Genomic DNA, 16,450 nt, shown 5'->3' with positions numbered 1-16,450 from the left:
CCTGTATATAACAGTACAAATGGAATATTTACAATGTTTCTATGTTGTTTAGGACAGGACTGGATAGATCAACCACAGGAAAGGAATTGTACAAATTGGTGCCATATACAGTATGTTTTCTGATAAAGTTGAATTTTATAATTAACTTTTATATTTTTATTTTATTCTCTTAGCCAATGATATAAGAACAGAAGCTATAATTCTCAACTTTTACTGTAGAAGAGACCACTGCATTTAATTGGTATCTAATTAAATGCTCGTTTCATTTTGAAATTAATAACTGACAGAAAACTGTCCAAAAATTAACATGGTAGAAAGTCTAATATGAGCCTCAAAAGTCAACACCTAAGAAAAAGATTTAAGGGTACAGTGGATGCTGATTCTCATAAGGATTATGGATCAAAATTATCTGGGGAGCTTTTTAGAAAGCATCAAGTATTATGCACAAAACCAGAGTTTCTGAAACAGAATCTTGAGGTGGTTGTAGAGAAGAAAATGGTGGAAAGGAATTCTGGGAATCTGTATTTGTAATAAGCCCTCCCTCTTCTCCCCAGGTGATTCTTATGCAACCAGTGGAACAAAGTCTTTGGTCAAGCATTTGGGAACCACTGGTGTAACAGAATGCACACTGGACAAGTAGTTAAGAAAATTAAGTTCCAATCATACATTTGCTATTACTTTATCTGGGACAGTTTACTTAATCTTGACAAATTTAAGTCTTCTCAGTAAGGAGCTTCATTTTAGATATTTTCTCCCCAAATTTTTTCTTTTTTTTTTTTTTGAGTTGGAGTCTCACTCTGTAGCCCAGACTGGAGTGTGGTGGCCGCTCCCGGCCACCGCAGCCTCGACCTGCTGGGCTCCAGTGATCCTTCTGCCTCAGCCTTCCAAGTAGCTGGAACTACAGGCGCGTGCTACCACGTCTGGCTGATTTTTTGATTTATTGTAGAGATGAGGTCTCGCCTGCCCAGGCGGGTCTCGAACCCGCGGGCTCAGGCAATCCACTCACCTCAGCCTCCCAAAGGTGCGGGATTACAGGTTGAGCCACCGAGCCCGGCTTCTCCCAAAATTTTTAAGGTCTATTGGTGCCTAACATATTGTGGTTCTGTCACTTTTATCCTTCATGACTCCCTAAAGCAAACCTCTGATAGAAGAATAAATATGCAACAATATGATTAATTTAAAGAGAAGATTAAACTGCATATCTATTTCACAAGAAAAAATTTCTAGCTCAGGACTGAATTGTGTCTTGCAGAAGGAACTTGTGCATGGGTATACAAGTTTTTATGTGTTCATCGTTTGGGTTAGATCCATTAACGGTCAGTAAGTTAGAAAAATCAGTGGCTGCACACTGACTCACCATTTCATTCTTACCTCCTCTGAAAGGCAACTACCTCTAAATATCAATATAAGAGATTTTCAAAAGCACATATTATTTTCCCAGTCTTATCAAGCACCATTTTGATGTTCCAGTAGTTCCTTATAATCAGAGACTAAAATTGTCTATATCAACAAAATCTAGTAATTTTCTGTAATGACTTGAGTCATTACACATACTGTGTATATACCTAGATCCATATTCTTGCATCTAACAGTACTTGACCATAGTGTCTGGCAAAAAAAGATCAGTAAAAGAAGCAAGGAAAAAAGGGAAGGAGGAGTGAGCTAGGGAAAGACAAAAGTCAGCTTATTTGAATAAGGATAATGAAGTTTTCTGTCATTGGGCACCACACAATCCACTTCTGTTAGCTTCTGAATCTTCTGTAGGAAATGTCTTGGGGCATGTGGTCTTTCCTTGACTGTAAAAAGACGAAGATATTTAGCAGAAAGACTTTCAGAATTGATTCTGAAAGGAGGTAGCTCACCTTTTTTAAAGCAGAGACTTTCATTGACCAGTTTTCCCTCCTTGTTGACATCTATTTTCATCCAGCTATGGAGGTATTTCCTGTCCTTTTTAACCACTACCCTGGGGCCTTGTTTCTTGAGGAAAAAGGAAGAATTTTCCGCTTCAAGGAACCCTTCCTGATCATAGCAGGTCCATCGGGGTGCCTGGGGGCAGCGGGCCAAGATGGCTGAACGGGAAGGGCCATGAGAGGAATTGGAGATGGCCAGGCATAGTGCAGATTTAACATGAAGGAGCTTTCCATCCTCAGTCCACATCCACTGCTGGCTCTGCATGGTCCTATTGCATGAACCCATGACCACTTTCTCGTGTATGAAAAGACATTGTTGTTTCCGGACATGGACAATCTGAAACCTCTCTGGAAGATGAAAAGTATAATTTACTGTGTAGTAAATTATAAGGCCCATTAGAAAACAAAATAACCCACCCACAAATCAGCTAAGTAAAATCACTAGTTTTACTTATATTTTGCTATTGCTGCCATTTCAAGTGAATATTCACAGATTTAACACGAGATTTAAAATCTCAAAGCTGATAATGTCAAAATGTCACACTTAGCTCCCCACCCTCCCTCTCCTTTTTTTTTTTTTAACTTTCACATGGGTTAGGAAAAGAAAAAAACAAATCCCTCATTGGAAAATGAAAGAAAACTTGGAAAGGAAACAAAACTATCCAAAGAATATGGTGTGAAATTTTAGCCCAATGAACTAAATACCCTGAAATGCTTAGTTCCTTTTTTAACCATTTGACTCTTTCCATATCACCTTCCTCCCCTGCTCTAAAAAGGCACCCCCATTTTCAATCCTTAAGTTCACATTGCAACAAATATTTGTATACAAATTTCATAGTCTGAATAAAATTTTTTAAAAATTGCATATATTTATTTTTAAAAACCCCAAATTTTCTCATTACTCCAAGTAATGAGAGTATTGATTATCATAAACTAAATTTCCTATAGTCTTGGAGAAAAATGATTTTGTGACAATCTGTACAGTTTTCCCTCAAATAAAACATATTTTTAAAAATCAGCATTTTCGATGTAAGAAAATTAAACACCTAATTGCTAAACAATAGCATTAAAGAGTAAGATATTTAGACTCAGAAACCATTTTCAATGAGCTTTTCTTAAGGTGTCCAGCTCTCCCATGAAAATATTCAGCTCTTCCGATAAAAACTTCCAAATAAAACACACCACATTTCCTCACCCCCTTTAATCATATTTCTTCTGTTTTCTTTCTTTAACACAAAAGAAAATAAAACTATAACCTGACTGAAAAAAGGCATGGGTAATGCCACAGACTGTTATATAATAACAAAAAAATTTTTCTTAGGGTTCTTTACTCTCCGCTGAAAATGTGCCATTTCAGAAGCTGCCCGAAGCATTTGGAAGAGGCAAGGAGAGCATTTATTTTCTTTTGTAGAGAAATCTCAACAGTGTAGGCACAGCTGGCTCCTTTTACTCCCCCTCCTCATCGCCTTTGGTGAAACTGCCATAGAGATCTGGCTTCATTTCTACCTTATTTTAGACACTTTTTAAAGACCAGAGACTTCTCCGCTAGATATGGGAAAAACGTTTCACCAAACTGCGGCAAACCCACTCACCTGAGTTCCCGAAGATCAAGCAGGTAAGAATTACCACGTAAAATTCAGCCTCCATTTTCCACTTAACAACTGTTCATGCTTCGCTTGAGGAAAAAAAAAAAATTCTCCCAGATAAGAGAAGCAAAGACTAGGAAGGAAACATGCCTTCATGGTGGGGGAAAAAGTCAGTGACGAGCACTTCCTCCTATTGAATTGTTTGGGGAAGTTTTACACCAGTGTCCTTTTGTCTGTTTCCTTAGAAAGAAGGGATTATGATTACCTCTCTCTCTCTTTTTTTTAATGTAGAAAAAATTCCAGCTTCCAGAAGCAGCATAAAACTCATTAAGTCTTCACCTACCTTCCCTTTGGCACGTGACTATTTCTAACCTCAAGAGGGAAGAAAAGAATTGTCATCTTAGATAATTGAATGTTCCTAAAACATTACATCTCTTCAGGTGATGTGATTCTGCTGAATAAACATAAACCATGTAATTTATGAGGGTCTATGACAAGTGATATAAAGACATAAACATGTACTGTTTGTATAATGATATGCTGGAAGTCTATTGAGGAAAACCACATAATGATAGCACTTCTAGATCATTATCTCTCAGTGATAACAATATTACATTTTGAGATCGTCATCTCCACTGGGGAGATGCAGAGATTAATACCCATTGCATTATCTACTTCAGGCTTCCCCAAACAGATATTGGTCTCTTTCCAAAGAGGGGGAAAAAAAAGAAAGAAAGAAAGAAAAAAAAAAGAAGGATATGCTTTACTCAATATTTAGAATTAAGAGTAGTTTATTGGCAGTATGAAACAAAGTCAACATTGCTGCATTAAAAATTCATATTTCAAGCAGAACATCTAATGTTTGCTGAGGGTAGTTACTTTAATTTTATTTGTCTCTTAAGGATTAAAACCCTTTAGAAATTTAAGGACATACATGGCAGTACCCTAATAAAGAACTTCTGGAAATGGGACAGGTTACATCATTCTCAAAGGCTTCTGCCTTTTGTTGGGAGAGAGATTCCAGGTAGATGGTATATTCAGAAGTCCCTTCTCAGTAAAAGAGACAAGTATTTAAAATTCTTGATACCTATGGTTGCTACAAATTTGTTTTCCTTTTTAAAGTAAAACGACTTACGATGTAGAAATACAGTGGATAGAGTCCTGGAACAGAAGCCAACTCTATGCCCATAATAGAGAGTAAATACATATATACCCAATGACAATCATTGTGCTCTGTAATTGATTAATAAAGAGGTACTATAAATACACATTTAATAGGTAATATAATCAAGACACATTTCCATATAAAATATTTACTGCTTTTGATTTTTTTTTTAAAACAAAGACTTATTTGTTAAAAATCCATTATTAATTACTTGCAACTTTAGCAGCAAGATTCTGGTAACTGAGAAAGGTAATAGCACTTAAAACAGGAACAGTTTAACAGCTGACAGTCCATTCACAAGACAGATTTTGCAAATATTAAAGCATCTAAACACATAATAAGAATGTCTTCAGCAGCTCTTCAGGTCATCACCTGATGACATTTATCACTGATTATTACATACATACATTCTGTGTGGCAGATGGAGTCAGAATAGACAAAACAAAACCTGCCTTAGGCTGTGTGAGAAATCTATCATACCTCCACCAGCATAGAACCTTCAAAATAATTTGGGGGATGCTTACAAATGCATTCATGTACACAAGGGGCTGGCAATCCTAAATATATTGCCAAGTCTTCCACAATCCATGCCACAGGTTGGCTTCAGAGCTTATCTTTCCTTCCATTGCAGGAAGCTCCTTCTAGAAGCCTCAAGTGGGTAATTTGATTAACCACCCGAAGAGATTGATGATCTGTTAAGTCTTCAGTGACTCACTGGACAGTTTCTGCTGAAAGTCTGCTCTCATACAAGCATAGAGCATGATGCACAAATTCATACTGCTCACTGGTTTGGACCATTCCACCTCTGCAAGGAAGAAATAATAAAGATAATTTGATTTTGCTACTGCCATAGCAAGTAACACAGAGACATCTAAGCCAGGGTGTATGCCAAAGACACATGGAACAGTTGACCTAATGATGCTTTGGTTATCCCTCTTACTTATGTAGTCCAAATGTCCCATCTAGTAAAGTTATATAAGATTTTAATGTATATGAAGGACCTCACACAACTCCTGCTATACAGTAGGCACTTGATTAATTTTACCTATGTACCATTACTGGGAAGATGGTATAGACTAGTGGTTAAACACTTGGACCTTGGAAGCAGCCAGGTTAAGTTCAAATCCCTCCTTTTAACTGTGTGATCTTAGCCAAGTTCCTTAAAACTCTCAGTTTTCTCCTCTGTTAAAACAGGATAAAAACAGTAGCTACTTTGTAAGGTTGTTGTGATGGTTAAATGAATCCAATGTAGCTGAATTATTCATATTACTTCTCAAGTGTCTTATCATTCATCTTATGTTAAAATGGTTTATACATTTGGAGTAAAATCGATTGAAGCAGACTAACCAAATAAAGCTCATCTGTGAATTTTTGCTCTTTTTACAAGTAAGAAAGAAAGTCTACCCTGGAATGGTTTATGCGAGTATGATATATGGAAACTAACTTAGTCTTTGGGTGTGATGGGTACACAATAGTGGGTGGGTCCTTAAATGAATTGGAAAAAGGGAATTGACTATGGCATTTTTCCCTTGGTCATCACCATTATCATCACTGGCTGCTCAGCATACCTTTGTCATTGGATTAGAAGGTACTTGGCTTCATAAGAAATCAAATGTTTCTCATTATACATACTTTTATATATACAACACCTTTATCAGACTGTGTTCCTTTATTTATTATTATCATTATTGTTATTATTTATTTTTAGAGACAGGATCTCATTCTGTCACCCAGGCCTGAGTTCAGCGGTGTAATCATAGCTCACCGCAGCTTTGAACTCCTGGCCTCAAGCAATTCTCCTGCCTTATTCCCCCAAAGCTTTGGGGTTACAGGCACGAACCACTGCACCTGACCAGATTTTGCCCTTTTATAAATTACAGTTCTTTAGCTTGATGAAATTACCAGACATGAACATAAATATTACTTATATTTCCTGCTCAATGAATAGCAGCATCACTGTTAGCAACTATCTGAAGTCCTGTAAAGTCTTCATAATTCTACAATCATACAGCCAATTTTATATTTTAGTTTAATTCTGTTTTAGCCAGTTTTTCTGAGTAGCTATTAGTGTCATTCAAAATTCTTTTTTGATTATTTAAGCACCTCAACTTAAAAACAAGATATATTGTCTCACTGTAATATGACTTCTAGTTTATGTAATAACTAAAACTGGGCTTGTCTACCTTCATAAATATGAAACCTATTAATAAGTATACCTATGTAAGTAAACTTGTCAACCTAAAAAAATATTAAATCGGTAAGACTGCCCCCTTCTAAACAGTGAAACTTCAGGCAGGTTGATACGATGCCAAAATTTTGTATTTTATTTGGCATAAAATAAAGAGACAAATTCACAGTTTTCAGTGACAGCAACTTACTGACAGATATTTCATTGGTCTTTTCCCCTAGAACTGTATATTTTGTTGTAGTAAAGGCAACTTCCTGGCCAAAATGTTCCTTGGGCAGAAGTGAACAACAGAAATGGCCAGCTGAGGATGTAGTGACTCTTCCTCTTCTTAGCTGATGACATCTGGGCACACCTAAAAACATAGCAGTTGTCCGGAAGATGCTGGCTTTGACTGTGAAGCTTGGGAGACACTACCACAGTAAATATTAGGGAAGCTCCAGGGAGCTGAGAGCCACCTCCCTTCCTCTGGCACTGCTCTGGGAGCCATTACTCCCTCTTGATATGTGCTCCACCGCCTTAGGCTCTGGTCTGTCAACTTCCTCTCACCATTTACCTCACTTTGAGGCAAGATTTTCCCCTTCTGGTACATTCTGGTCCACTCTCTTATTTACATGTCCAAGTGGTGAATGAATGGAGACACAGTTTAGGTTGTAATAATTATTTTATCCTAAGTGGATCAGCAGTGTAATTTAATGGTTGGAGTATACTTCTGTCAACTAAGTCAAGGTTTTTTCACCCAGCAAATGTGGGGAAGCAAACTCATTAGTTGTAAGCTAGAGAATTTCTTGCAGGTCTGAAGTCTTCAAGAAGGTCTATGAAAAGTCCTATTACTTCCCACTTAATTTGGAAAATAAAAAGGAAAAAAAATGACATCAGAGGGATCCTCAGAAATTATCCATTTCAATCACTGACAAAATATAGCACGAATAGACACTTCTCAAAAGAAGACATATGGACAGCCTGTAACAGACAAATGAAAAAGTGCTCGACCTCACTTATCATTGGGGAAATACAAATCAAAACCACACTGAGATGCTACCTAATTCCAGTAAGAATGGCCGTCATTACCAAAACAAATAACAGATTCTGTCCACGATGAGAAGAAAAGGGACCACTTCTACATTGTAGGTGGGAATGCAAACTAATTCAACCTCTGTGGAAAACAGTGTGGTGATTTCTAAAAGAACTAGAAATTGACCCAGCAATCCCCCCACTGGGAACATAGCCAGAGGAAATTGAAGCATTCTGCAAAAAAGATACCTGCACGTGTATGTTTATTGCCGCATTATTCACAATAGCAAAAACATGGAACCAACCGTACTGCCTGTTGAGACTGGACTGGATTAAAAAAATGTGGTACATATACACAAAGGAATATTACACAGCCATAAAGAAGGACAAAATTATGAACTCTGCAGCAACTTGGATGGATTTCGAGTCTATAATATTCAGTGATTCATCACAGAAAACAAAGAACTGAGTGCCACATGTTCTTACTCATAAGTAGACCCTGAGCAATTATCATAATACTGTAAGAAAAGGATTGGCAGTACCGGGACACTGCTGGGATGGGGGGATAACATCAATAAGGGTACCTGATCTCAAACCAGGTGAAGTGGGGACCAAAGTGAGGCCCAAACTTTACCTGTACAATGACTATTTGTATATCTAATCCTGAATTGTACTCCACGCCCTTAAAATAAAAATAAAAGAAAAAGAAAACAACAGAACAAAACAACCAAAACTCAGCAAGTTAGGAGTATCCTCAATTTGACAAACTTTATCAAAGCTGCCTGCATATTTAATGATGAAAAATTTAATGTTTTGTCTCTATGATTGTGAATAAACTTGTAGAGAAAAGAAAAAAAAGAAAACTAAAGGTGAATCAATGAGAACACATATGGTCAACTAGTTTCACATATGGCTTAATGATGCATTCTTCAGGTAGCCCACAATCTTCAGCTTGCTCGTCGAGTGTTTGCCTTAAGAAAATTATCCACTAATAGAATTACAAAAAGTTCTGATTGTTAATTTGGTAGGGTTTTGCTTCTATTTTTCTGTTGTCTTTTCTATACACATTTAGTGTTAATTCAAAATTTTGTGTTTTTTGAAGGAAGGACACACATTTGATTTAGCCCTCATATCACTTCCAGGTACTAATTTATTTAATCAGTGAATAAATTTATTATACATTAATTTTTCTCAGAACACCTCAATAAAAATTTGTTGAATTAACAAATAAAAATAAAGAAAAGGATTGGCAGTAGCAGGGCACTGCCAGGGGAGGAGGGGGAGCACACAACATCAATAAGGGACCTGATCTCAAACTAGACGAAATGGGGACCAAAGGGAAACCCAAACTTTACCTGTATGATGACCACTTTTATACCTAATCCTGAATTATACCCCACATCTTTCAATCAAAAAAAATTTAACTTTTCCGGAAAAAGCAGTCAATTTGCTTCTGCTGGATTGCTCATGGGGTGAGGTATCGTTAGAGGCAACCTTTCCTGAAGCTGGCAGGAAAACTTTTGAAGCCATCAAAACTAATCTGTCCCTCTAACTTTCACCCGATTGGTCCAACGGAAATAACCCCCAAAATGTCTTAAGTCTTCCCTGTAGTCACATAATAGGTGTCTAAATGCTGAAAAATAACCATCAAAGTTCTATAATCTTTTCTTCTTTAGACTAAACATCCTGTGGTTACTCAATATTTCTGTACAGCCTGGTTTCTCTGTCACTCACTGATCTAGTCTTTCTCTTCCATAGGCCACTTTATCAAATATGACTGACCTTCTCAGAATGTTGTGTCTACTCCCAATGCAATTCAGTCAGTGGACATGTTTTCTCCCTTCAGCTGCACATTATAGACCAACAAGTTTGCGCTTGCAAGTGCATCAGATGGTAAGGTCCCACAGTGCCTACATGGTGCTTAGTGCTCAGTGAGAAGTTTAGGATATTGAATGAAACTTTAGGTTAATTGAAGAGTCAGTAGGATCTTTTTGAATGTGAAAATTACAACTTTTTGTCATCCTGTACTTATGCTATTGAATTTTTGAAACTGACTACGTGGCTTTCTATCTTTTCTTGTTAATTCCAACTTGTTAGTTTCAGCAGAATGTTCCTGCTTACTGAATCAGTGCCTGTCATTCAATATATTAGTCTTCTGTTTCTCACTCCCAACATTGTATCTTCCATATATTTAATAAGGATGCTCTACATATTAAAAATCTAAGTCATTTATAAAATAAGTAGAAAAAGAACCAATGGAGGGTCTTTAGTATAAGTAATTTGATATAAAAATAGGATTACCATATGACCCAGTAATGCCTCTTCTGGGTATTTAGCCAAATGATATGAAATCAGTATCTCCAAGAACTATCAGCACTCCCATGTCCATTGTAGCATTATAAACAATAATCATCCTAAGTGTTCATCAGTGGCTGAATGGACAAAGAAAATATAGTATACAGCACATGCTTGCACGTATATGTGGAATCTAAAACAATTGAAGTCATAGAAACAGAGAGTAGAACAGTGGTTACCAAAGTCTGTGAACTTAGGGGAATGGAGAGATGCTAGTCAAAGGGTTCAACGTCTCAAACAGGAGGAATCAGTTTTTTTGGGATCTATTGCACAACACGGTGACTATAGTTAGTAATTGTGTATTGTATATTTAAAAATTGCTAAGAGAGTACATTTCAAATGTTCTCACCACAAAACATGATAAGTATTTGAGGTGATGGATATGTTAATTAGTTTGGTTTAATCATTCCACTTGTATATATCTGTTATAGCATCATTTTGTACCGCACAAATATATACAATTATAATCTATCAATTTACAATATATTTTTTATTATAAAATATAAATAAAATGGAGACCAGGCCTGAAAAATTCCTGGGTAAACAAAAACCAAAGCCCTTAAAAATAACCTTAATCTTGCCTAAATTGCAAACATAACATAAGTGAAACTGAACTTGGGTTTATATCTGATAAATACTTACATTAGACAGAACTAAAACTTAACTTTAGGCAGCCACCTCACATATGATTAGGTGACCAGGGACTTTCCAACAAGGTACCTTAAAAAAGGTAATTTTGCAATTGCAAACCAATCAAAAAACTTCTTTATTTTGTTTTTGCATTTTCCCGATGAATACTTGCCTCTGGTGTTTTGTCACTGCAATTCTAAACTTCTTATTATCTGGTGTTTCCCAATTCATGAATTACTTCTTACTCAAATAAACTCTTTAAAATTTTATTGTGCCTCCAATTTTTCTTTTACAGTACACATTTGTTTTCCCAGGAGGTGTAACACATCAAGTGATAATACCTACTTCTGGGTAGGAGTTAGTTTATCAGAAAAGAGTAAGGTCAAAACAGAACCCTAGTTAGCTGTGATAACTGTCATGGATTTGAAAAAGTCTGGAATGCCAAGGTGTCAGGTTCACTGCCAGTAGGGACCAATGTGTGTTAAGAAGGGGAAAAATATCATTCATTGCAGTCTAGACAAATCATGTCTTCCTCACTTATTAGATCTTTTTTCTTACTATGTAATCTGTGCAGTGCTCAGTTTTCTCATCTGCAAATGATGAGGCAATACAAATAATAGTATCTGCTTCACAGCATTATGAGGAATACATGGGACAGCCCATGTAAAATGTTTAGCATACAGCCAAGCACATATAAATTCCACAAATGTTAACTATTATTATTGTTATTGTTACCCTTTGGTATTATCTGGTCAAACAGGATTGGTGAGGAGGCTCTGGGATGAGGTCTCTGAAGACTTTGGAGAATTAAGAGCAAACCTGGCAGAGGACACAAGATTGTCCAGGTCAGGTAATCCTGGATGGAAAGATCAAATATGTTCCTAAATATTGACCAGCCTAGAAGACAGCTTCAGCACAGGCAGGTGAGGTAGTGGAAAGTTGTGGGCTTGCAGTCTGACAGATTCAGGTCTAATCCTTGCTTTTGTTTCTTTAATTTAGTTCAATTCAATTTTTTATTTTCTTGAGTATAAACAGGGGCTCTCTATGTTACCCAAGTAAACAAGATCTCTGCTATGTTGCCCAGGTTGGTCTCAAACTCCTGGCCTTCAGCAATCCTCCCAGCTTGGCCTCCTAAAGTGCTGGGATTACAGGTGTGAGCCACCATGCCTGGCCAAATCTTTGCTTTAGAACCTACTAGCTATATGATTTTAGGCAAGTCAGTTAGTCCTTCCCAGCCTGATTTTCCCCACTTATGACATAAATGACAAACGTCATGAGGTTGTGAGGATTAAATGAGTTAGAGTGTATCAATGTCTAATGGAAGGTATTCACAGAATTCCCAGCAGTACAGGGTACTATGTTGGTGACTGAAGGCCCTTGGCAGGGTGGAGGAAGAGGTTGGGACTTCAGGACTAGATCCTAATCCCAATTGTGACCAGCGCAGTTCTGTTTTTAATGGTTTTCCATGTTGGTGTTCTTTGAAAGATATTGCCTGTAAAATGTTTCCATTATCCATAAAGAAGTTTGAAAGATACAGGCCTGGCAAATAATATTTACCTAATTAGATTTCAAGTTCTACGAGGTTAAAATATGATAATCTACAACAACATGCTTAGCACAGTCTGTCCTTTAGTGGGTTCTAAATAAATGCTGTATATTCTTTTTCTTATTCTTCGTTAACGCTGCACCTCTGGTGATCACACATTCTGGTTTGCTTGAAATAGCTGTGGTTCATACTTGTTGCCCTGGTATAATAATGATGATAATGATCATTTGTAGAGATGAAGTCTTGTTATGTTGCCAAGGCTGATCTCGAACTTCTGGCCTCAAACAATTTTCCCACCTCAGCCTCCCAAAGTGCTGGAGTTACAGGCATAAACCACAGTGCCCAGCCCTAGTGTGATCATTAATAGGGCTACCTTTCACTCTCAAAAGTACCTCGATTTGGTTGATAAATTATTTGTTTACCTCAATTATGTCCCCATCGCATGCTGTAGAGGAAAGTAATTCCCTTTATTGCAAAAATAATATTGACTGTGTGGCACTGATTTCTTTGTGGCCACAGAATATGAATACTGTGTTTGGCCAGGCTAGGGAAGATTCAGATGTAATACGCTTCTAGAAATGTCAGATATATCATATCACATTAGCCCTACCAAACACAACAGTTAATATTGTCTCAGTCTCCATGCAGGGAAGCACGTAGCTATGACAGCTGGGGGTAAACTCAGGTTAGAAGGGAAAAAAATGTAGTTTTTTCCCTTTGCTACTGGGAGGGGGTGTTGAAAAAAAAAATCTCTCCAGATGCCCAAGAGAGAGATTTGGTTTTTAACATGTTAAAATTGTGAATTTTGTGAGTATTCACTCACACATACAGAGAGCAACAGCCTTTCCTGCCGCGCCGCCCAGCCCATATCCGGTCTAATCAGTAGACAGAAGAAATTCTGCAGTGGTGACTCACTTCTGGGCTAACAATGGAACCTGAGCTCCTTTGCTTATTATTATTTTCAAATCTGGATTTCTTTGGGTAAAGTTTGGTACAGTAAATTTAGAACAAAAGGTGTGCATCTTAATGTGCCTCCTGGGTAAAGCTCCATAACTTGGGCATGAGTCAAGTGAGGCTAACGTCTGCTGTACTAAGTTGGGTTCAGCTGTGAGCATGTCTGGCCCCCTCTGACAGATTTTCCCTTGTCTTTATACAGATGTCATATCGAGGACAGAGAATCTCAACATTCATTTGACTAATTCTGACCAGGTTTTCTGAACCTAGACACCAAAACAGATGTGTTGAAAAATATTTATAGGGCATCAAAGTCAGCTCAGATCAAACGATAATTCAATGACAACACTAGCATATTTTGAGTCCCAGCTTTTTTTTTTTTTTCCTGAAAATGAGCCATTTTCTTCCCAACACCTAGGTTAACACTCAATTAACTCCAAGCTGGGAAGAAAGAAAAGTTTGTCCTGGCAACCACTTGGAAGATTCAGTTGGCATAATCTGTTTAACAGGGAAGACCTCTTGTTATGGTCTCAGAAACTATAATGTCAAGTAAATCCACAACAATTTCCAGGGCTTTTTCTCTAAGTGTCCTTAAAATAAGTAAACCAAAATGTTGAATTCCGGATCTTTGAATGAGATATTTAAAATTCACTAAGTAAGGGAATCTTTGTGATTAGTTGGTAATGTGGAGAGATAAAGATAAACATAAGGTTATAATTGATAAATATTATACCAACTAGTAGAAACTTTAGCTTTGAAATTATTTTAACCAGGTTTTAGAAACAAAGAATATTTTTGAGACACATAATAGGCTAGGGAATTGATGGCATATATATTCTTCTAAGATTGCTATAGTTAAAAAAAAAAGAAAATAAAAGCATCAAACTAAAGTGACTAATCAAAAACATTTAAACAATGATATGACGCACAATGGAAGCATTTTTCTATCCTGTCTGGGAAGCCACAAGTGAGGTCTTTGAATGTCATTCCAACTTCCAAGACCTCCAAGCCTTCTACGGATTCCACAACTGACTCAAGGAAAAAAAAAAAAAAAATTAGACAGATTGTTTCCTGTTAACAGGGGAAGAAAAAAGAAAAAAATAGCCATGAAACCAGATATTCTTTTATATGTTTCACTTCCCAGATTCTGTTTTCAAATTCTTCCCGTGTCCAGAGATGTCAATAGGATTAAAAGAAAAATTATGAGGAAAAAGTTGCCAGTCTACAAAGGAGCACATTTCATTCCTTCCTACCTAGACTTCTTCTGAGGATCACATATTGCTTCTTGGTCACTCTCCTGTAACATCTATATGCATCTGAGGCATTTTCTGAGTCTCCAGGGCCAGTTTATTACTATAGATTATTTTTATTGTTTTAAAGGAACAGGTGCATCTCTCATATCCAGTGTGTTAATGACCTTTTGTCACTACCTCAAACTGTGTAACATTGACATACACAAGCCTAAATGAATCTCCTACTGCAAGAGCTACATACAGTAAAAGCTGGTTGGTTTATCTTCATAGCAATTAGAATTCTTAATTAGGTGGTATAGTCATAATACTTTAGTTATATTTGAGATGAGAGAATTTAAGCATGATATGGAAGCGTTTTCTAAGTAAGAGAAAATGATTACATTGTGTTTAGTTTAGTTATATTGGGTTTATGGGTTGTTCTTTTTTTCCCATAATTTTTGAAAATGTTTGACCTATAGCAAATTTCTGATAACAGGAAAATGTGATAGAGCAAAGTATCCCTTTCACAACAATGATGGCCAACAGAAAGTGAATTGTGCTCATCCTATTCACATATTAATAGTAGGTAATATAAACTAAAATAATCAGAGATAAACATTTTTTCCTGGTTTATATAGCAACTAGTCCAGAGTCATTGTCAAAGAAAGGATTAGAATATGAATTTCCTCTCTCTTAATCTTGTGTTTAACCCACTTAGGTCTTCCACCCCAGAAAACAATCACATAGTCAAACAAATCCAGAATTTAGTTAACCTAATTTGATAAGAATTGGAAATTCAGTTCAGAGCATTTAAAAAAAAAAAAAAGTTAAAATGAGTTAAGTGACCTTGGTTATTCACCCCTTTTGGTCTTGGATTATCTCTTAGGAATGAATGCTTTGTGAAAAATTCCTGAGACCAGATTTTTTAAAACCATACTTTTCCTAGCAGGTGTTTTCCTAGTAGGTGCTATGACTGTTATTACTATCCCATTGTTCTCCACAGAAACAAAGGTTCAAAGACTCAAATAAAGCAGTAACTGAGAGGGATCTAGGAAGGCAGTTGATCACTTGTGATCACTGAAGCCCAGGATGGAAAAAGCATTTTATTGGAGGTGTCCTCTCATCTACTTGAGATCCCCATATTACCAGTAGAACAAATACACATATATATATATCACAAATTTTCAAATATATGTAGGTACTGTCATGAGTCACAGAATTAAAATTAATTCACAAGCATTGTGGGATTCAAATACATGACTGTCAGGTGAAAGTCCATGAAATATTTCACTCTTACCAAAGAAGTTATCACAGAGAAGCAGTTGGGGATCACTGATGTGCTCCACATCTCTTTTTACATATGTAGAAAGAGAAATCTACAGTAGACAAATGGCCATATAGAAAATTAGAAGCAGAGCCAGGGCTAGCACTGAGTTCCTTGACATCTGGTCCAGAAAGATGTCTAGCACCTCATCCTCTTACCAGTCTCACCAGACAGTCCCAATTGCTGTACCACCCACTTCATCTTTTAATTAAACACGAATGCAGTGGGAACGAGGAGCTGATCTATTAATGCCCTTCTAAATAAAACATCCGTGGGTGCCTTGCACTGAATTTGAACTCCTACTTGGAAAAAAAGAAACTCTATTTTAGTTCAAAATATGCTCAAAAGTATTATTAAAAGGAGAATCACAGACTCATGAATCTGCAATGAGAACTGAACATTTATTAATAGAAATTGTCCTAAAGCCAATAAAAATAATGTCTTGCCAGAGAATGAGGAATCCACCAAATGGCTTTGTCATTGTTGTTATACTGGAAACATCCATTCAACATAACACATTCATTTCTGAACCAGACCATTTGAATTTAC

The 16,450-nt window shown here is 36.7% G+C and overlaps 2 protein-coding genes across 2 annotated transcripts in view; both read right to left on the bottom strand.

The window, feature by feature from the left end:
• The window catches only part of PTPRB (protein tyrosine phosphatase, receptor type B), a 141,858-nt gene extending 138,254 nt beyond the window's left edge, over positions 1-3,604 (bottom strand). Inside the window, exons 1-2 of the mRNA XM_008066607.2 lie at positions 3,503-3,604; positions 1,863-2,258 (exon numbers count right to left, since the gene is read on the bottom strand). Coding sequence (XP_008064798.1) covers positions 1,863-2,258; positions 3,503-3,557 — 451 coding nt within the window. The 5' untranslated portion in view covers positions 3,558-3,604. The remainder of the gene's footprint in view (positions 1-1,862; positions 2,259-3,502) is intronic.
• A 659-nt stretch (positions 3,605-4,263) lies between these two features.
• PTPRR (protein tyrosine phosphatase, receptor type R) overlaps positions 4,264-16,450 on the bottom strand; it is a gene marked incomplete at its 5' end in the record, with an annotated part of 56,663 nt that continues 44,476 nt past the window's right edge. The window contains one exon of the mRNA XM_008066630.1: positions 4,264-5,466. Within this exon, the coding sequence (XP_008064821.1) occupies positions 5,373-5,466 (94 nt within the window). The remainder of the gene's footprint in view (positions 5,467-16,450) is intronic.

The sequence above is a fragment of the Carlito syrichta genome, unplaced genomic scaffold (genome assembly GCF_000164805.1).
Source record: "Carlito syrichta isolate Samal-C Ts95f unplaced genomic scaffold, Tarsius_syrichta-2.0.1 Scaffold309041, whole genome shotgun sequence".
Taxonomy (NCBI): Eukaryota; Metazoa; Chordata; class Mammalia; order Primates; family Tarsiidae; genus Carlito; species Carlito syrichta.
This window is presented reverse-complemented; position numbering and strand designations above follow the sequence as displayed.